This window comes from Hakea prostrata, chromosome 8 (assembly GCF_041222555.1).
Source record: "Hakea prostrata isolate BN-2017 chromosome 8, UWA_Hpros_2, whole genome shotgun sequence".
Lineage (NCBI taxonomy): Eukaryota > Viridiplantae > Streptophyta > Magnoliopsida > Proteales > Proteaceae > Hakea > Hakea prostrata.
Genome location: NC_142607.1, coordinates 36,773,964 through 36,797,161, shown reverse-complemented (window position 1 = coordinate 36,797,161; position 23,198 = coordinate 36,773,964). Strand labels below are relative to the sequence as shown.

The 23,198-nt window shown below is 38.4% G+C and overlaps 1 protein-coding gene and 1 pseudogene across 1 annotated transcript; one reads left to right on the top strand and one right to left on the bottom strand.

The window, feature by feature from the left end:
* Positions 1-6,240: 6,240 nt before the first annotated feature.
* Positions 6,241-7,845, bottom strand: LOC149007708 (uncharacterized). Its single transcript, XM_089167140.1, has 3 exons — positions 7,509-7,845; positions 7,247-7,352; positions 6,241-7,033 (listed from the first exon to the last, which is right to left on the bottom strand). Exons 1-3 carry the CDS (start codon positions 7,843-7,845, stop codon positions 6,241-6,243), a joined length of 1,236 nt encoding a protein of 411 aa, XP_089023266.1.
* A 10,598-nt stretch (positions 7,846-18,443) lies between these two features.
* Positions 18,444-19,862, top strand: LOC149007707 (benzyl alcohol O-benzoyltransferase pseudogene; annotated as a pseudogene).
* Positions 19,863-23,198: the final 3,336 nt, after the last annotated feature.

Genomic DNA, 23,198 nt, shown 5'->3' with positions numbered 1-23,198 from the left:
AGACGGAGTCAGACTGACATACGTTCATCTCATGTAAATGGACTAAGAGAATATGGGCTGCAGGACCAATAGGACAAAGAACGAAACATCTGGTCCAAAATTCAATTATGCACCTGTTTAAAAGTTTTATAATCAATCCACAACTACACAACATAACACAGCAATGATTTTTTCAAGTTTATATAATTACTTGTTACTTTATCTTGAAGGAAAGAAACTATGTGGTATTTAGGGGTAACCGACCTAATCCCTATAATGTATTAGCAAATATTAATAAATGGATTAGGGACCTCCACTTGTCCCCTTTCTTTGCTGAAACAGCAGACAAAGAAATCCAAACCAGCAATGTCATTTCACCCTTAAAAATTTGTGATGTCTCCATATTTGCGAACAACACTGACTCAAATACTTTTTTATGTGCACGGGTATCTAATGAATTACTAAGCATTGCAGGATGGAGTGTGGGGATATTTTGCAACAAACAAATTCTTTTTTTGGATACTGGACAGATGAACAAAGGCTATTAGATTGGATGCAATACTTTTTGCGATTACAAAGGGACTCCGAATGGGCAAAATCCACAAACTTAGAAATCCAAGAAATTTGCTGCAACTGAGAGGACGCTTTGGAAGGGTTATCCAAATCTCAAACAACAACATGACCAATGCTATTGAAACCAGCCTTTACTAACATTCTAACGAACACTCGCAATGCATTTTTTTGTAACTTTAAATCCCCAACACTTTTGCATTATTTTCATTCTCTAGCCTTGAATGTTGCAACATATAATTACAGCAGTAGTACTATAGAAGTGTCCAATACTGCATTTACAAATAACAGCTTTGATGTTATGCATTATTAAGTAATATCTTTTTCTCTTTATTATCCCACAAAAAAAAAAAAAAAAAAAACTTACCAAAAAATAAGAAAATAAACTCATTGTTTTTTGTTACTAACCAAAACATAAGGGATACTCGATTTGATTAATGCCATTTTAAATTTTAAATATAGTTTTAATTAAATGAAACTAACACTGGTCAGGTTGGACTAAGCCGGATTTGCCCAAGGGCTAAGCCCGATCTTGTAAGGGCTGATTATTTTGTAACCTAAGCCTACTCTTCAGGTTGAAAAAATCGGGTTGGGATCGAGTTGGGCTTAGGTTATGTTTGGGTCAGTTGGAGTCAACAAGGTTTTATTGACACCCCTGTTAATAGGCACTATTTATATATCGGGGATGAGGATATTACATAGTAAAAGGCAAAGCTTCGCCTTTAGCCCTGAAGATTCAAACTCTAACCTCTTACTTGGAAGTGTTGGTCTTCAACCAGCTTGAGCCACCCCAGGTTTCCAACTTGGATATTTTGAATCACTTCGGATCGAATCAGATTGATTTTAATCTTTCAAGTTTTTTTTTTCAATAAAAGAAAATTTTATTTAATTTTGAACAAAGAAAAGCCGGAGAGCTATGTGCACACAAAGATTGTTTCTTGTATTTACCTTTTAAGTGGAGTGAAATTCTGGTATTCCCCCTAAGTAGGAAATATTACTATTAACCCATTTTCGACAAATATTACTTGTTACCACTCTTATTCTGTACCATTTTCTATTAAATTTGAATTTGAAACGATGATTTTACTTTTATAATGGTAAGATGACTATAAAATATTAAAATCTAGGGTTTTTTAAAATTTTGCAATCGAAGCAAATCTTCAAATAATACTAGCACTTGTTCCATGTTGCAAAAATCGACTTGCTCAATCTGAAACTAAAATGAAAACAAACTCATTTTGATGTAAGAACAGGTGGGTTGAAACTGGAAAATTCTTATGTGAATCGATGTTGAAACAGTGGACTATAATGCCAATGCTCGACATCAAATACTGCAAAGCTATTTCTTCACAAGCTTTGACGTGGTTACTTAAAGATGATGTCTTTCTTGCCGTCTGAAAATATGAGAAAGACTTTCTAAGGCATTAGAGGCAGCGGCAAGGACTGGAAGAGAAGGAGAACCCAACTGAATTAGGGTAAGTAAACGCTCACTCCATGGCAAAAACACAAAAATTAATTAGAGTTGAAAGTACCTCATCATGAAGCAAAGAACTGGATTAAATCACTAGATCTGTTAATGGACGCGATATCTGTTCTTTACTTTTTTCGTTTGAAGAAATGTGAATGCTGATGGAAGCAATGATATGTATTCACTGATATGTATGCTTTAGATAACCAACGCTATACATAGAGAGTTGTGTAATGAAGAATCTGAATTTATGCAATCATCTAACATTACTAAGGACTTGTAAAATGAATTTTCGGGTGTGATTACTACTGTCTGGTTTCGTGGCTCCTGAAGTTCAATGGTGAAGTTGGATCTGCTTATCTCGATTTCTTTGCCAGTAAGAAACAGAATAAACGGAAAAGGGTTAACCATGACATATCTAACATCCTCGTAAACACATTGAAAACCAGCTGCCTCGTCTGCCCGGAGAACTGATAGACAAATACAGCGGAGGACCCCCAAAAAATAGAACAAAATTGAAGGGGGAATCATTGTTGAGATGCTCCACCATTTGTTGTGTCATCCATCGCCTCCTCTGGCTTTGCTGAATCATCTGCTTTTTCAGTCTTCCTACCTACAAAACAAAACAATAGAAAGTGAGTTTCCTCGGAAGGCATGATCCTTGATCAGCTTCGGAAAGCATGATCAGGCCTCGGAAGGCTTAACTTGTGAAGAACCTTCTCCGTGGTGAAGAAAATCTTTTAGGCAGAATTTTGTTGAGAATAGACTTTTTTGGAAACAATACAAATCTCCGCTTTTATTACTGATAGTACTTTTTGAGGTGGATTACATTCCACGATCGCCTTAAGCAGTTCCCATGTAAATTCACTTTTTGAGGTGGATTACATTCCACGGTCGCCTTCAGCAGTTCCCATGTAAATTCTTGAGCCAATACGTATTTGAACTGACGACCTTAATCACCACTTACGGTCCTTCCTAGTTTGCAAACAACTTTCCGCAGTTCCTTGGATTTGATGCTGACTTCTTTCTTAGAACCAATTCACCAACTTTGAAAGATTTGGGTCTAATACGAGCATTGTAATACACTGTTGTCTTTCTTTGATATTCAATATTTCGATACAATGCATTTTCTCGAATTTCATCCAGAAACTCCAAATTAGCCCTCAATCCATCTTCATTTGTCATTGGATTGAATTCTTCTGATCTCTCAGATCTTGCCATTACCTCCACTGGGCCAATGCTTCTGATCCATAGGCCAATTTAAAAGGTGTTTCCCTCGTTGGGATTCTAGTAGTAGTCCGATATGCCCATAAAACGTAAGGCAGCTCATCCACTCGTAAAGCATTTGCCTCGTCCAATCTCCTTTTGATCCCTTGCAACAAAGTTCTATTTGTTATCTCGATTTGACCATTGCACTGAGGGTAAGCAACAGAGGAATTTTTATACTCAATATGATAATGAGCACAAAACTGCATGAACTTCTCATTATCGAATTGTGTCCCGTGATCTGTCAATAAGATTTTAGGCGACCCAAACCTGAATATGATTTTCTTTCTAAAGAAATTCCCCATCTGACTTGTAGTTGTGGTTGCCAAAGCCTCTGCTTCAACCCACTTTGTAAAATAGTCAATTGTTGCCACTACATATTTCCTTCCTCTTGATGCAGCAGGAAATGAGCCAAGAATGTCCACTCCCCACATTGTAAATGGAATGGGATTTAAAATAGAAGTTAACTGATCTACAGGTTGCTTTTGAATGGGAGCATGAATTTGACATTGATGACATCTCCTTACATAATCAATCGCTTCTGATTGCATCTGTGGCCAATAAAACCCCCATCTTAGAACTTTGTAAGCCAGAGCTCTGCCCCCCAAATGACTCCCACAAATCCCTTCATGCACCTTTGCCAATGCATATTGTACGTCAGATGGACCCCAAACACTTCAACAATGGGCTAGAAATTATCCTCTTATAAAGTAATCCATTTTTTAGAATATACTTTGCTGCTCATCTTCTCAAATTTTGGCTTTCTCTTTATCATTGGGCCAGACATCATTTTTGAGATACTCCATCCATTATGGGGTCCATCCAGGATATTTCAGTATCAATTTCCACTATCTCTAGTTCTGAGTATGTCGAAGTGTTCAATTCTTCAATATATACAGCCTGTGGAAATGAAGCATATTTTGTTGATGCCAGCTTTGCCAGAGAGCCTACCATCATTTCTGACTCCTTGGGATTCTCATAATTTGAAAACTTGAGAATCAAGCTTTACACTCGATCACTTTTTTAAGATAACTGATCATCCTGGTGCCTTTAGCTTTATATACTCTTGTCACTTGACTGACTACCAATTATGAGTCACTCTTCACCTCCAAGTCTTGTAAAAATAAGTATTTTGCTAGACGAAGTCCTGCGATGAGAGCTTCATACTCTGCTTTATTATTTGAAGCATGGAATCCAAAACGAAGAACACTCTGGATTACAAAGCCAGCTGGACTTTGTAAAATTAAACCTGCTCCAGACCCCCGAGAGTGACTCGAGCCGTCAACATGGAGATTCCATCTACCAGGAATTTCACTGGGATTTCCCCTATCCATGGGTGGCGAGACACTCTCAGCTATAAAGTCTGCAAGAATCTGTGCCTTTATAGCAGTTCTAGGTTTATACTCAAAATCATATTCTGTTAGCTCCACTGCCCAAGAAACCATCCTACCAGCAAGATCAGGCTTGTGCAAGATCTTCTTTAATAGCCAATTAGTCAAAACAATGACTGAAAATGGCCTGAAAATAGGACCTGAGTTTTCTAGTAGCTATTATCGAGGCCAAAGCTTGCTTTTCTAATTCAGGATATCTAGATTCTGCATCTAATAACGTGTGACTCACAAAATAGATTGGGTTCTAAACTGTACCTTCTTCTCGAATTAATATTGCACTCACTGTTGCCTTTGAAGAAGATAAGTATATCAGCAGTGTTTCTCCTGAGATTGGTCTGGATAGAACTGGTGGACTAGTAAGTCTTCTTTTTAGCTCCTCGAAAGAGACTTGACAGTCCTTAGACCATCTGAACTCATTCGAGCATTCATATTTTTGAGCACCTTGAAAAATGGAGCGCATTTGTCACCAGATCTAGATATGAATCTACTTAGGGCTGCTATCTTCCCTGTCAGACTTTGAATCTCCTTCATATTGCTTGGAAGTGGCATATCTAGAATTGCCTTGATTTTTTCCGGATTTGCTTCAATCCCTCTTTGGGTAACCATGTACCCTAAAAACTTCCCTGATGAAACTTTGAATGCACATTTTTCAGGATTAAGTCTTATCCCATTTTTTCTCAATAATTGAAGCATTCTTCCAAGTCAGAAAGATGATCAGCCTTAAACTGACTTTTCACTAGGAGATCATCCACATACACTTCCATATTACGTCCAATTTGATCAGCGAATAATTTATTCATTGCCTTTTGATATCTTGCTCCAGCGTTTTTTAAATCAAAGGGCATAACTTTGTAGCGATAGCTTTCACGATTAGTCATAAATGTTGTATGAGATTGATCTTTTTTTTTTCATCATAATCTGGTTGTAACCAAAATATGCATCCATAAAGCTTAGCATTTGCTGACCTGAAGTGGCATCAATCAGCTAATCAATTTGCGGTAGTGGATAACAGTCTTTGGGGCAAGCTTTGTTCAGATCATTATAATCCACACACATCCTCCACTTGTCGTTATGCTTCTTGACTATCACCACATTTGCAAGCCATTTAGGACATTCAATTTGCTCTATAAACTCTGATTTTTTTAGTTTCTCCACTTCTACTTTAATTGCTTCATGTTTTTTTGATGAAAAGTTTCTTCTTCGCTGCTTCACTGGTTTGACAGTATGATCAATCCAAAGACAATGTTCTGCAACTTCTCTGCTTAGCCCTGGCATGTCTTGGGCTGACCAAGAGAATACATCCACATTATCCTGAAGGAACTTCTTCAACAATACTTTATCTTGATCAAACTGATCAGCTCCTACTATGGTCCCTTTTTCTGGATTCTCAAGATTCAATGAGAATTTCTCCAACTTTTCTACTGGCTCTCCTCTTTGAATTTCTCCTCATCTATGTTGTCCATAATTTCAACAATTAAGGCCAGAGCCTTACCTTGAGTCTTTCAAGAACGTTGTATAACATTGTCTCGGGAATTTTTTATCAGATCTGCACTCTCCAACACCTGTTTATGTTGGAAACTTCATCTTTAAATGTCTTGTCGATACAACAGCACCAGCCGAGTTTAGAGTTGGTCTTCCCAGAATCACATTGTAGGCTAACAGGTTCCTGATCAGCAAAAACTTAGTGACCGTTGTCACTGTTTGCAAACGAGATCCCAAAGTCACTATTAATTCCACAGTTCCTTCCATCGGAGTGGATTCTCCAGAAAATCCAAACAGCCTAGTCCCACATGGTTTTATCTTTACTGAATCCAGTTTTAGACTTGGGAAAGCTTCATAAGACATGATGTCTATTGAAGATCCCATATCTACTAAGACTCTGTGAATGTCTCTGTTTGCCACTTCAAGAATAACTACAATAGCATCATCATGTGGTTCTTGAATGCCAATCATTTCCTCTTCCATGAAAGCTATTTCCTTCATCTTTTTAATTCTTGTTGGAACAATATGAGAATCAACAGAATTGACAAACCTAGCATGAGCTCTGGATTTTGAAACTGAAGTCAAATCTAAGCTTCCCAATATGGTCATAACTGGAGACTGTTTTTGCTGAACCCTCTGATTTTCTTGAACTCCAAGATTTCCCTCTGGGGAATTAGATTGGGAACCTTTTCTTGCTTGATCTTCCCTTTCTGGTCCTTTGTTATTCCATCTTCGAGGTTGATCAACAGCATTTCTTTTGACTCCTCCATTTCTCCTTTGAACATATCGATCAAGTCGCCCCTGACTGATCAATCGCTCAATTTCATTTTTCAGAATCCTGCAATCGTCCGTGTCATGACCATGATCCCTATGGAACCTGCAAATTTTATTTGGATTTCTCTCTTCAGCTTTTTTCATCATTGGTGTTGGTCACTTCACAAATCTTTGATGTTTAATTTGCATTAGAATTTATGATCTTCTGGAATTCATGGGCATATAATTTTTAGGAAATGGACGTGGAATGTCCCTTCTGATCTGTCGTTCGTTTCATGGATAATTTCTACTACTCCTTTTGTCTTTTTTATTTGACCGTAGTGTTCCACTTTCCTTCCTTTTGCTCACATCACCATTGGTTTCTTTCCTGGCTTGCAAGATATCCTTCATGTTGGCGTACTGATTGCACCATGATGTTAACTCTGCAATGTTTGCAAGCTTATTCATGATCAAAAACTCTAGCAGGTGATCATTAGTTAGACCTCTAAACATAGCATCATAGGCAACAACCTCATTAAGATTTTTAATCTAGATCAACTCTTGATTGAACCGCTTCATATAATTCCGCACTGATTCACCTGGTTTTTGACGAATCACCGCTAGATTATCAACAATTTTGCTACTCTTCATGCTACTTTGGAACCTTGACAGAAAGATCCTAGTCATGTCTTTGAAATTTCCAACTGAATTTGGTTGCAGGCTAAAGAACCAGGTTGTTGCAGGACCTTTGAGGGATGAAGGGAATGATCTACACTTCATCACATTTGAATTCCCTGCCAGCATCATAACAAAATTGAACTGAGCCAAATGCTCCATCGGATCTGTGCTCCCATCATAAATAGTAAACATTGGAAGTTTAAAATTGTGAGGTAATGGAGCTGTCATTATTTCTCTGAAGAACGAATTGCGATCCATCTTCTATGACTTCTTTATTGTCTTTATTCATCAGTCGCTGGATCTGATCTTTCAGGATTTTAAATCTTTTAATGATCTCAAATCCATGAACTTCAGAATGGCTACTCACTAATTGCTCTTTCTCCTTACGATCTCTATGGCTTCCAAGAGTTTTACTTCTTCTGCTTTGGCTCACCGGATCGTTTCTACTTGAGAATTGATCATCAAGTTCCGGCAGAATGTAATTTGGATCAGCACTTTCTCCTTCACCTTCTATGAAGTTTGATTTCCTTTGGCTCTGTCTCAACTCTTGCATCCGAGGATTTTGGTCAAAGACCGCCTCTACTCAGGAAAGAGATAGAGATCTGATGACTGGTGCTACTAGAATTCTCCTTTCCTCCAGGATTCCAATTTGTCTTATATATGATCTCATGACATTTCGTGTCTCCAGGATCTTACGCTGCATGCTCTCAAATCGAGCTTCAATATGGTTTGAACCGAGATTTGGTTGAAAAGCCATGACATCTGCTTCTATAAGTTGTTTTTATTTGTCATTGATTTCAATCAAATGCGGTGAATGTTCTTCTCTAGTTTTCTGTTTCTGACGAGTTTGTATTGCTAGAGCTTGCAGTGATAATGTCGTCTCCTTCATCTTTCTCTTTGGATTGACCCTTCGTGGTTCTCTTTGACTAGCTTCCACCATTTCAACCGGTAATGCTTCCTCTCGCTCAGGTGATTCAGCCATGTTCTTTGTTCGAGATCTGCAAAAACTTTCCCACATACGGCGCCAAATGTTGGTGCAGATTTTGCAGGGCTCTGTGAACCGTGATTTTGCACCAAGCTCTCAGATCTGGATCGATCTGGTTCGATCTCTCCTTCCTATAAGATGAATGAATTGTTAGAAACGGTGCCGATTGGTGGGATCAGCATTCCATCTCTGATGGTCTAGTCAGTGATAGGTTTGAGATGATTGTCTCTGAGCTCAATGTGAGCTTCTGGAAAGCTTTAATGGAAAAAGCGGGAAGAAAGTGAGAGACTTTGAGAATTTGAATATATCCTCCTTGCCTGCGTACGCCTCTCTTCTATTTATACCTCTCTCACTTTCATCTTCTGAGATTATCAATTAAGATTGGACATATATGATCTGCTCTTTGCAACTGATCTTTATGATTTTGATTGAACCTGGTTAGACCAATATAAACCGGAAAGGTATATTTTATGCACACCACACTCTCTCTCTCTCTCTCTCTCTCTCTCTCTCTCTCTCTCTCTCTCTCTCTCTCTCTCTCTCTCTCTCTCTCTCTCTCTCTTTCTTTCTTCAAAAAAATGCAGGAGTAAGAAGGTTCTGTGTGGATTTTCTCCTTACTCTTGATCTCGAGTTTCTTCCATCCACAAAACATTTGGGTTGTGGATTACATTTCCTTTCCTCATGATTGTAGAATCAAACTAGTGACGAGTTTGTGGAGGAAAGAAAACGTGGATCCAAATTAACTTCCGCTGTGGTAATTCTATATTGGGAAAAAGCGAATCTGAGTAAAGATCTTTCCCTTTCTATTATCGAATAGAGATATATAGAATTTTACCTACAATAATTCATTAAAGTTAACTTTTGATTATCTTGATGCTATGAACTAATTCGTCTTCAAAATTATCATGATTATCAAGGGTTTTTATACTCAAAGTCAATTTAGGGGAAGCCATGGATTTAATCTCAAAACAATGAAATCCAAATAATTTAGATTTGCAGGCAAAATTCATCATTTCATATGATTCTTGACTTTAATCAAACTGTTTAACAAAAGTAACCAAACAGTTACCAGATTCATGATTCAATAGATTTGAAACTATGGAATTACAATAAAACACACTATTAAAGAAACCTTGCTTCCATAGTTTAGAATTTTATCCACCCTCGATAAATTATTTTATATGATATCAAGTAAACTTGTAGCAATGGATGTTTAGATTATTAAAATTACAAACAACTTTGATGAAACATAAAGCGCAACAATGAATTACTTGTAAGGTTTTGTGAAGGGAAATTTTTCATAGAATTCTCTCTTCAAAAACAAAGTCATCGTCAACAACTACAATTCACCTAAAGAGTTTGATTCTCTTAAGTGTTACTTTTAAAATTTTGGATTTTCATTGTTTTTTCTATTTTCATAGTGCCCAATTCCAAATGACATATTATTCAAAATCTGCTCTTATAGTTAGCCATCTCCATCTACTTAAGATGCCAATCCATGGAAGCTTAGCCTTTTAATTTTTAAATTGTTATGGAATTATTCATATTTTGAAAAATAAAGAACAAACTTTTACTCTTTTCTTTTTTTTCTTTTTTCTTTTTTTGGTTCAATGGGCTTTTATTAAGCCAGGGGATAAACTTTTACTCTCTCTATAATATATGTATATGACGATAAAAATAACAACATATTTAAAGCCCATGAAGCATTAGTTAGAATAAATCCGTCCGGCCCAACCCAATCAGATCAATCACGGTGGAGCTGGGCTGGTTTTTCCACCTTAAAATCGAAGTTAATTCCTCTAACTCAGTTTAAACCGATATTTAACCCCTCTAATTAGTAGCAGGATCCGAATGATCGTTTCATGTCGCCGTGTCGGTGGCTGGCGAAACCACCGACACGGCGACATATTGCGATATGTCGACCGAAATAAACCCTAGGTCATTCCGTCATTGCTATTTCCATCGATTGTTACCGGTTATTCTATGGGAAACCCTAGTTAGAAAGGCAGTTATCGCTTGTTGCAAGTGTGAGTTTGCGAGACAGAGAGAGAACGGCAAAGAGGAGATCGCATAGATGAGACCGGCACTATGGCAGAAAGATCGCAGAGACGAGAGAGATAAGAAGAGAGATTGCAGAGATAAGAAAGCACAAAATTCTTCTTCAAATCTTTGACTCCGTCACCGTCGCCAAGGCCAAGGTTTCAGTCACCAGTCACCACCGTCGTTTCTCTGTCGCCACCATAGTATCTTCCCTCTGGTCGAGTCTTTCGATCTACGATGTGGTTCAAATGTGAGAGAGAGGCATAACCGACCCCTTTTTTTTCTTCTTCTTCTTCCCACTCTCTCTCTCTCTCTCTTCGATATTTTGAATATTTTAAAATTTTAAACTTTCGATATTTTCAGAATTTATCACGGTATATCGATTTTTTGGAAATATATCGCGATATTTTAACGAGTTATCGTCGATTTTTTGTAAATATCGTATCGATGTTCTATGTCGTGTCGGATCCTTCCGACAAGGCGATATATCGTCGGTTTTTTTCCCCATGATTAGTAGAAGTCTCCTCATAGAATGCGAACTTGTTTGGTTTCTTTTCTTTTTTGGTAGAACTTGTCTTTTTCTTTTCTTTTTTTTCTTCAATTTAAAGCCATCCAACGCAGAAATGTGTACATGTCCACATTACTTACGAGTAGGGATGTCAACGGTGCGGTTTGGGGTGGTTTCGGGTTGGGTTTAATGGTTTCAGGCTCAAAAACACCCAGCCCAAACACGCCGATTAGCAAAATAACAGTTTCAGGCTGATTTCGGTTTGGTGCGGTTTAGGTTCGGGCTAACGAACAATTTGGGCTAATGGTCTATACTAGGGTTGACTAACGGTTTAAGCTAACAATTTATCATATGCAAGAAAAAGAACAAAAAAAAAATAATTGAACATCCTACAACAAGAGCCAAAATTCTATAGAAAGCAAAATTGCTATTGATCAATTTCTATTAAAAAATGAAAAGTCATTCTATATTATAAAAATTTCACCCACCTTATAGATATCAAGAACTAAGATAGTAAATTGTAACATAGAAATTGTAAGCTCATTCCTCAGGCTTCACTGGATAGTCCTGAAATAAATCTTTAAACTAAAAACCCTTTAAATTAATTCCAACTCGCGCTATGATTGATTGTCTTGAAATTGGGTTATTGTTTTGTGAGAATATTGATTTTTCCCCCTTCTATGAAATCAGTCTCTTTTTTGGGTTGGTATTTAACTTGATATGCAAAGAAATACATATGGATTAGATAAATGTACCCAATTTAAACAAACTTAGTACCTTCAATTGGGCATTCATGCTTAATCATTTTAATATATTGTCCTTTACATTAGTAGAAAACTATTTGATCTTTGAATTCATGCTCAATTTTTTAATAGTCTATACCAACTACTTAGTTGTAATATGATGATTCAAACAATATTTAATGCAAAACTATAAAAAGGGTTGTAAAACGATTTATAACGGGTTGCAATTTGGGTTCGGGTTGGTGCGGGCTCTAGTCTCTACCACCCTCAGCCCAAACACAGCCCATTGAGGTTCGGTCCTGACCGTTTCGGGCTATAACGGGTCGGTCAAGTTCGGTTTTAACGGTTCAGGCTGCAAATTGACACCCCTACTTAGGAGGTAGGATTACATAGCTATAAAGTTGTCGAGCAAACAAATTTATTGAAAAGCCCACTGTTAGGGGTAATCTGGTAATTGTACTGCTTTAGTCATGAACCGAACCGGTTGGGTTCATTTGGTTCACAGCCTATTGTTTATTAGAAGGCTAGGTTGGTTCAGGGGGGTAATATGCAAATCGTTTTTTCATTTTGAGATTTCTCTCTGTTCTACGGGTTTTTCTTGGAGCTCTCTTGAAGGTTCGTTCATGGCCGTCGTGTTCGATTGCCTGTAGCTCTGATCTTCCTTGGTTCTTGAAGGAGATGATATAGGGCTTTTGATCGCTGGAGTGTGGCGAGCACTCGATGGTACTTTGGAGACCTATGGTTGCTTGTATCAGGTGTATTTGTAATCTCTTCTTTCTTCTTCTAAATCTGTAACTTCCCAAAGGCTTAGTGAATTGGATTCATACCTGAATCCCGGAGAGTAGGCATATGCCGAACTCCGTAATCATGTCTTCTTCTTCTCTTGATTTGTGAATACCCTTGCATGTTCGGTCCACAAGATTTTAGGGCATGAGGTTTGTTAATACGATCACAGATTGGTATCAGAGCCATCTCACTCATGTTCCCTGCTTCATTTAGGTATTGTTGAATCATTTAAACCCTAAATTGAAGGTTGCTTATACGGTTAAGATTGTCTCAGGTTACAATATTCAATTTCTTTAAAATTCTTTCGTTGCCTATACCTTTGATGTATGAATAACCATTCGGTTCTTATAGTCTCTATTTAATTCTGTCATAATTGTTAACCTTATGGAATTGTTTCATTTCATATGTTATGAATGTGCTATGATTATGATTCGGTTCTATAAAAAACCTCTGTTAAAAGTGTTTCATATAATCGTGGTATACTCTGTTAATGTGTTTGTAACCTGTTGGGTGACAATCTGAGTATAGGTAGGTAATTCTGATATGATTAGGGTTTAATTAATCTCATTTATTTTTGCCTCTCTGATTATACTATCTGCTGTCTAAATTTTCTTGTTAATATTGATCTAATACTTAGTATGTATTGATCTGTGGTGTTAACATCTGATTATTAGGTCTGCTGTAAGTTGTATAAATTGAGCTTATGGTTTTTTGTGATTAATTAATATTAATTATTTAACTCTTTGTTAGAATAATCTTTTATTTTTTCAGAATTGGTTAATCAGTATTGTGAATAGTATTCTTGTATACTGATTAGGGTCTTGTACCGGGTTCAAAGTGGAGCCAAGTAAGGGTTTCTGTCTACCAGGGGAGGATACTCCTCCCAGTGTGGTTAGTGTAGTTACCACAGGCTCTAGTAGAGCTGTAGGTCTAGGGGGGAACCCTAGCTACCTAAGTTTGGATACTCCTATGGGGGGTTCCAGGGTAGATATTGAGAAGTTTGATGGCACAGGGGACTTTGGGATTTGGAAGAGGAAGGTTCGAGCTTTAATGGCTCAGCAAAAGCTCCTAAGATCAATAGATGACCCAGATGCTTTCTTTGAAAGTATTGATCCAGTCTTGAGGACTGAAGTGATGGAGAATGCAATTGGTTGCATGCTCTGGAACATCACTGATGGGGTTATCAAGTGTCTTGATGATGAAGACAATACTCCTATTAAAGTTTGGAATAAGCTTAAACAGATATATCAGAAAAAGAATCTAGGTAACAAAATTTATTTAAATGAGAGGTTGTATGGGTTTAAGATGGACCCTACAATCACCCTTGACAAGAACCTAGATACATTTAAGAAGTTAATTCAAGACTTAGCCAATACAGGGGAGAAGACTAAATTGGAAAATCAGGACTTGTCTATTATCCTATTGAATTCACTTCATAATGATTATCTTGTTGTTAAGAACTCAATCAAGTATGCCTGTCAAAACATTTCCCTAGAACAACTGATTGATGCCTTAAAGAATAGGGAGTTTGAACTATTGGCTTCTGGTAAGACTAAGGGCAGTGGGGAAAACCTGTTTGTTAAGGGCAAGGGCTCTTACAAACAAGGGAGACCCAAAGGGAAGGGAAAAGTAATTGAAAATCATGAGACTAACAATAAGAATAATAATGGGAACAACAAGTCTGATACAAACCTCAAGAGATGCTTCTTTTGCAAGAAAGTAGGACACTTTAAGAAAAACTGCTTTGCATATAAGAGAAAAATGAAGGAATTGGAGACTTCCCATTCTGATATGCCTGGACCCAAGAATGGTCAAGCCAATGTCTATGAAGACATCAGTGAGGTGCTTACCATATCTGAGGTTAGTAGGCAAGAAGGATGGATTTTAGATTCAGGTTGTACTTATCACATGTGTCCACACATACACTGGTTTACACACTTGTCTGAGTTAAATAATGCTAAAGTTATGATGGGAAATGATGATTTATGTGATGTAGTTGGTATTGGTTCTGTTGAATTGATAAATCACAATAAATCTGTTTTCACCTTACATGATGTTAGATACATACCTGACTTAAAGAGAAACTTAATTTCAATTAGTAGCCTTGACAGTGCTGGGTTTGTAACTTGTATCTCTGGGGGTAGTCTTCCTGTATCTAAGGGATCTCATGTATGTTTAAAGGGCATTTCTCAGTCTGGTTTGTATGTTTTTGATGGTAGTACATTCCTAAATAATATCTCCAATATTTGTTGTCTGTCAAGTGAGTCAAATATCACTAGTGTGTGGCATGCTAGGCTAGGACACATAAGCAATAAAGGAATGCAAGCTCTAAGTAAACAAGGCCTGTTTTGCAAGGATGTCATTGATAACTTAGAGTTTTGTGAGTCATGTGTCTTAGGTAAGCAGCACCGGTTAAGCTTTGGAGCTGGGTCTCACTTATCTGGGGATATATTTGAATATGTACATGCTGATTTGTGGGGACCTGCTTCAGTCTTGTCTTATGGTAGAAACTCTTATTTCTTATCCCTTGTTGATGACTACTCTAGGAATGTGTGGATCTTCTTATTGAAGACCAAGGATGAAACTTTTGAAAAGTTCAAGTATTGGGTTGTTTTGGTAGAAAACTTGAGTGAAAAGAAAGTTAAAACATTAAAGACTGGCAATGGATTAGAATTTGTTAATGAAATGTTTAATGGATTTTGTAATGACAAAGGGATTCAAAGGCATAGGACTGTTAAATACACCCCTCAGCAAAATGGCATTGCTGAAAGAATGAATAGGACAATTTTAAACAATACTAGATGTATGCTCATCAGTTCAGGGGTACCTAAGGGTTTCTGGGGCGAAGTTGTTACAACAGCTGTTCACCTAATCAATAGGAGTCCCTCTGTTACCTTAGGGTTTAAAACCCCTGAGGAAATGTGGTGGGGTAAACCTCCCAGGCTTGGTTACCTTAGGGTATTTGGGTGTGAATCCTTTGCTCACCAGAGCATTGGTAAATTAGAACCCAGGAGTAAAAAGAGCATCTTTCTAGGGTATCCTGAGGGGGTGAAAGGATATAAGCTATGGGATAGGACTGTGCCTGGTGTTAAGACCTTTGTTAGTAGGGATGTTCTCTTTAGGAAGAGTGTGTTCCCTTGTCTTTCCATTGACAATACCAATTTGAATCCACTTGATCAAAGAATGACAGACTTCACTCAATTTGATTTAGGGCAGGCTGATGTTTTCTTAAGTCCTGCTCAGACTCTTGATTCTAGTATACCTAAAGAACCCTTGACTTCCCCTCAATCTAGTTCTGGTAATAAAGAATCTGAGGTTGTAGTTTCTGAGATTGAGAGTGGGCCATTGCCCTCTCCTGAGACTTCCACTGGAGAGGTGGAAGAAGTTCCTGATCTGAGTAGTTACCAACTGGCAAGGGATAGAGTTAGGAGAGTGGTTAGGCCACCTAGAAGGTATGTAGCCAACTTTGCACATGAGACTGATATTTCTGTCTCTGATATTGGGTTAGATGAACCTAGTTCCTATGAAGAAGCTTTGGGTTCCAAAGATAAAGATTTATAGGTTCAAGCCATTAACGATGAATTAGATTCATTAAATAAGAACCAGGTTTGGGAACTAGTTCAGAAGCCCAAGGATCAAAGGTTATTACCTTGTAAGTGGATATTTAAAATCAAGGATGATTTAATTGATAATTCCAAAAGATATAAGGCCAGACTTGTTGCAAAAGGTTTTGTTCAAAGAGAAGGGGTGGATTATGATGAAATTTTCTCTCCGGTTGCCAAGTATAAGACTATAAGGTTGTTGTTGTCCCTTGTTGCTCAGAACAAAATGACTATAGAGCAATTGGACGTGAAAACTGTCTTTCTTCATGGCAATTTAGAAGAAAGGATATATATGCAACTACCTTTAGGTATCTCGGCAGCTGGAGAGGAATCACAAGCTTGCTTGTTGAAGAAATCTCTCTATGGACTTAAACAGGCTCCTAGGCAATGGAACAAACATTTTGACTCATTTGTGTTGAATGTAGGGTTTAAGAAAAGTGTTTATGATAGTTGCCTATATTTTCTCATTTCAGATTCTATTGTGTTGTATCTTATACTTTATGTTGATGATATATTGATTGCTTATGTTGATTCTAATCTTATTCAAGATGTTAAGAACAAGTTGAAATCTGAATTTGAGATGAAGGATCTTGGGACAGCCAAGAAAATTTTAGGGATTGAGATCTATAGGTATAGGGATAAGGGGGAGGATACTATGTTCATTGGTCAAAGGTTATATTTATTGAAGGTGCTTGAGAAGTTTAACATGCTTAATTGTAAACATGTAAATGTTCCTTTAGCTGCACATTTTAAACTTATTTCGAATGATCATTGTCCTAAGAATAACTTTGAAAAAAGTGAAATGTCAAAGATCCCTTATTCTAGTCTTTTAGGTTCTCTTATGTATCTCATGATATGTACCAGACCTGATATTGCTCATGCTGTTAGTGTACTGAGTAGGTTTATGTCTAATCCTGGTAAATAACATTGGCTTGCTCTCAAGTGGCTCTTAAGGTATTTGAGAGGTACTGTTCATAAAGATTTAGTGTTCAAGTCCACACCTGGTGATCTTATTCTTGAAGGATATACTGACTCAGATTATGCCAGTAATGTAGATAACAGGAAATCATTATCTTCCTATTTCTTTCTGTTATCTGGTAATTGCATCAGTTGGAAGGTGCAACAACAGCCTATAGTTGCTTTGTCCACTACAGAGGCTAAGCTTGTTGCTGCATCTGAATATGTTAAAGAGAGTATATGGTTGAATGGTTTGTTGTGTGAACTTGGTATTTTGAAGATTAAACTTGTTGTCTTTATTGATAACCAGAGTGCTATTTTTTTATGTAAGAATCATGTTTATCATGACAAAACCAAACATATAGACATTAAATACTTCTTTCTCAAGGATAAAATAACTGATGGTTCACTTTTAGTTGAAAAGGTAAGTACTGAGCATAATCCTGCAGACTGTGGTACTAAGTCATTGCCTCTTTCTAAATTTCTACATTGTCTTGATTTGTGAATACCCTTGCATGTTCGGTCCACAAGATTTTAGGGCATGAGGTTTGTTAATACGATCACACCCACTTTAGTGGTGTCCTTAGTCTAATGAATATCCTCTTCGTCGAAGATAATGTCTCCACATCTGCCTGAGTCTCTAGATGGGTGATATGTAGCCTGTGCGGATGCCATGTAGTGACATGTCGTTTCTTTAGAGGCTTGGGCAAATGGATGAACACATTTTTTGGACCAACAGGATCTGAATTCATCATTCTCTTTGCTACGACACTCACAATTTGAAACATAAAATTAAAAACAAGAGGCAGCGTTTAGGTTACAGACAAAGGAGTTGGTTGGGGTTGGGATCGTTGCCCACCATGAGTAAGATAATAAGGATTATTACATAAACCCAAGAGCTGGTTGGGGTTGGGACCGTTGCCTACTATGAGTCATTTGAAAGGCTTAGTTTTGGTGAAACCAACTATCATGTGATTGAATGTAAGATTGAAGTTAGGATCATGTCCTTGTATAAGGATGTTTAAAAAAAATAAAAAATAAAAGGGCTTGATCTGATCTGAACTCCCTTCTGGTTAGAATGTCTGTGGGGAATCTTCTGTTTAATGTGCTTTTTGAAGAGGTAAATGTAAAAGTTACAAAGAAAACTTATGTAAGTGCTAGCTAGAATCATTGCTTTCTAAGAAAAAAACACAAACCCTCGCTTCCATTCCCATATTTCAGTCGATAACAGCTCCTTCGTTGTCCGATAACCAAATCTTTTATCTGGCATGGCATCATCATCATCATCATCATCTTCATCTTTGGTGTTCGAAGTTCAAAGACATGAACCAGAGCTAGTCACACCGGCTAAACCCACACCCTATGAATTCAAATACCTATCAGACATTGACGACCAAGAGGGTCTACGGTACCAACTCCCCGTGATTCAATTTTACCGACACGAGCCAACAATGATTGGGAAGGACCCAGTGACGGTCATAAGGCAGGCATTAGCAGAAGCTTTAGTGTTTTACTATCCACTTGCCGGTAGACTTAGGGAAGTGCATGGTCGAAAGCTGGTGGTGGAATGCACAGGTGAGGGTGTCTTGTTCATAGAGGCCGACGCTGATGTGAGGCTTGAAGAGTTTGGTGACATGCTTCAACCACCATTCCCTTGCTTGAAGGAGCTCCTTCACGAGGTCCATGGATCGGGTGGAATCCTGGGCACCCCTCTCTTGCTGATTCAGGTCACTCGTTTGATGTGTGGAGGATTCATCTTTGCTATTCGATGCAACCATACCATGTGCGATGTAGGTGGCTTGGCTCAATTCATGTCAGCCGTAGGTGAGATGGCATGTGGTGCACAAGCTCCCCTAGTGTCACCTGTGTGGAAGAGAGAGCTCCTCAACGCAAGGAACCCCCACCCATCAGGTGTGACCTTCACGCACCATGAGTACGATCAAGTGCCTGTAGCCACCATCTCGGCTTCCAAAGATGACATGGTGTACCACTCTTTCTTCTTTGGGCCTTCTGAACTCACAGCTTTGCGTAACCGTCTCCCTCTGCACCAACGCAGCATGTGTTCAAAGTTGGAGCTGTTGGCGGCATGTCTTTGGCGATGTCGTACTATTGCTATCCAACCCAATCCGGAAGAGGAAGTGCGTGTTTTAATTCCTGTCAGTGTACTGCGAAAATCTTTTCAAATGAAGAACGCACAAGACAAATTGCATGTTGGATACTATGGCAATGCGTTTGTTTTCTGCTTGGCAGCAACGACCACAGCAAAACTGTGTCGTTACCCTTTAGACTATGCACTAGAATTGGTAAAGAAAGCAAAAGCCAATGTGACTGAGGAATATATGAGATCAGTGGCAAATCTGATGGTGGTAAAAGGGCGGCCCCACTTTACAATTGCAAGGACCTACCTGGTTGCAGATAATACAGGTGCAGGGTTTAGAAACGTGGATTTTGGGTGGGGGAAACCGAGATATGGTGGGATAGCCAAGGGTGGTATAAAAGAATATGATGCGCTGTCAAGTCCTTGCGTGCCGTCCAAAAATCAAAAAGGGCAGGATGGGATTTTGGTCCCAGTTAACTTGCCTAGGCCCGCTATGGAGAGGTTTGTTAGAGAAATTGAGAACATCACCAACTCATTAATCACATCCGCTATGTAAATCAATGGTTTAGGCCGGACTCTGAAGATAGACCTTTCATTTTCTTGGCTTCTCATATACATAAAACCAACCGTCGCCATGCTTAAAGGCTCTCTCCACCTCCACCTCCACCTCCACCTCCACCTCTGCTTCTTCTTCCTTGCCTCCTCTCGCCCTCTCTCCGCCTTCTCTTCTTGCTTTCTCTTGTTTTTTTTCTTCTTCGTTCGTTTCTCTATTTCTCCGCCTCTGTTCTCTGTTTATCTCACCGCCTCTCTTCTCTCTTGTTTCCCCTTCATTTCTTTCTCCTCTTCGCACCTTTTTCTCCGGTCATCTCCTTTCTCAGTTTCTCTTTCTCTCCACTTCTCTTTGTTTTCTGTCTTTCCTTAACCCGTGGAATTTTCGATTATTTGAAAAATATATATATATATTTCTCAGTTTCCCTGTTTCTTTTTCTTTTTTTTCCTAAGCAGTGGAAGTTTCCGTTTATCAGAAGAAGAAAAAATAATCAGGTAGATGTGAGATCCAGTCGTGCATTCCACAGATCTAGAAGCTTTGCTGCTGTGAGCGTCTCCTGTTGCTAGTCGTCTTCGGTGTTTCTTCACCGTTGTGGCTTTTGTTTCCGCCTTGTGGCATGTATTTCCGTCCTTGTGACATGTGTGATGTGGGATACGTATGTCGTGTTTCTTGTGCTTAATTATTATTGTGGTTGTTACAACTTATTATTCTAAGGGCTTATTGGGCTCGACCCATTTCTTAGCCTAGATGACCTTGTCTATTGCATGTACGGCATTTGGTCAATTTTCATTTTTGGTTCGGACAGAACCTTGTGTTTTCATACATTTATCTTTTGTATTTCTTTCTTTTCTTTAGTAGGTGCCTGTAATTTCTTTGGAGTTCATGAATGAAGATTTTCAAGTTCTTACCAAGAAAAAAAAATTAAGGACTGTTGAAAATAGACCACGCAATGAGTGGAGTCACATTTATGTTCTACATCCTTATACAAAAAATAAATAATTCATGTTCTACATAACTGTATAAATTAGTCCAAAATTGCTTTATTTGTTTGGTGATGAAGGGGGATTCACATCCTCTATAATTCCCTTCCCTACAATTCCCTGTAATTCCCTCATAAGATTGTGCCATGTGGCATTCAAGTAATCCAACGGTTATCTAATTTAAAATAAATTTGAATTTTATTTAAACCCACCCATAAATTTGAATTTTATTTAAACTCTAGTTTGTTAGGTAACCTTTGGATTACTTAACTACCACATGGCACAATTCTATGAGGGAATTGCAAGGAATTGTAGGGAAGGGAATTACAGAGGATGTGAATCCGATGAGGGGGCGGCCCCTCATTCAGGGATTCACATCGTCTGTAATTCCGAAAGGAATTACAGACGATGTGAATCCCTCAGTTAGTAGTGAGGATCCATATTGTTCCAGATACGACACGTGTTGGGTTTAGAAACGTGGATTTCAGGTCATAATTAAAGTTTTTTTCTTTCCGACCCCCACTCCATGAATTAGTTTATGAGAAAGCTGAGAATTCGTACTTTGAAGTCTTAACAGAACCTCTTACTTCAAGAAATCCTATTAAGTCTTCACATGATCATCTCATTGAAAGGAAAAAAATGTCTTACAAGATCAATTATATATGACTAGTTGCATGTTCAGATTTCATTTCAAATTATTCTTTGTGAAATGAAATCTTTAGACCACAACTTCAAGAAGGGCAAACCCAAGTTTCATTGTTGGGATCATGCTCTCAATGACAACGATGTATAACTGCTCTGAACCTAAAAAGAATTGAAAACATGTTAAATGAAAGACACCCCCAAAGAAGATCATTCATTAGATTATAGTCCTTCAGAACTCACATTTAAAGTTATTAAAGACTATTATAAATAACTTTTCATATCCTTGTTGGGTCATTATGATCCAAATCTCTAAACCGAAGTAGACCACTTGAACCAAACCAAGGGCTCAAGCTTGGTCCAAGATAGTTAAATTGACGCTTCTCAGTCATGGGGCTTCTCGAGGGAAATATCAGCTGAGAACTCAAGAATCATACATCACAGTGACACACAATTATCATCATATGACTTTTCGGTAGAAGCAGTGCTGGCAACAGATTCGGCGTGTCTTTTATCCAGACATCAATCACAACAATTAATTTAGCATTGAATGCACCAAGAGACATTAAATGCTCATTGTTGACAAGGAAGCTTCTCACTCGACCCAAGCCTACCTCAAGCCTTGCATCTACACCTTTTTGGTCCCCCAACTAAGGGCTAGAGTCATGCCAGTATCAATTTTAGATTGACTACTTGACTCATCAACAAGATCTTCCACCCACGAAAAGATTGCACGGTTTGATTTGTTACCTCCATTCAAGTCTCTAAGGATTTAAGGGCTTTTAGGCGTTCTTATCCACCAAAGGTATAGACCAGCTGCATATATAACCTCACTACGCACGAGTAACGGTAAGAGGACTTGAATACTCCAGCCATTATTCTCCTGCATTAACTTCTGAAAACATTCTCTTCTGCATTCCCTTGGACATTTACTCCTCAAGGGGAGTCTCTGGTTTTCCTACCTGAACTGACTTAATCATTGGAGGTGGCTTCCCGTCTCCAGAGGTGGCCCACTCTCACCATTGTTTTGGTCTCAAGAACCAGACCCAGATCTGGAGCGAACCAAGGAGTACCAAACACATTTTCACAATAACATTTGGCATCATCTGTGGGAAGCGTTAACAAAAAATCTTGTAGCTTTCCCTCTATCATTGAACAGGGAAAGATGGTTGGAGAAAGCTCAGGAGACTGTGGTTCTAAGTCTCAAGAGAACCAACGTGTCATAAAAAAGGGGAGGTAATCGTAGAGGAGGAAGTTGCGGAGTCCCCCCCTCAGGAGGTTACACTTGCAGATTTAATTGATAATTTCCTACATGTAAAAGTAATAAATCTTAATTAGAATTTGTTAGGAAGTATATAAAATATGCATGAAATCAACTTATGAAGGTTACTCCCACTTTGATTCCAAATTCGCTGCAATAAATGGACATGCATAAAAAATGCTCAAGATGAAGGGTTCCTTCCAGTCAATGGTGAACTAGCAGAGTTAGCTTCTACATTCCCCCGTTCCAGCCACTGTTTTGCCTGGGACAGTAAATCCTTCTCCTGTCAACCTAAATGACAGGGCCAAGGGAGAGGAAGCAAACACGCTTCACGCTCAACAAACAAAACACAAGGGTAGGGGGAAGGCCCAATCTGTGGACGAAGGCGCATGCAGGCCTGTCTTCAAAAGACTAGGATTTTGTACAGACATACATTCCTTCCCTGAAGCTAGTGCACAG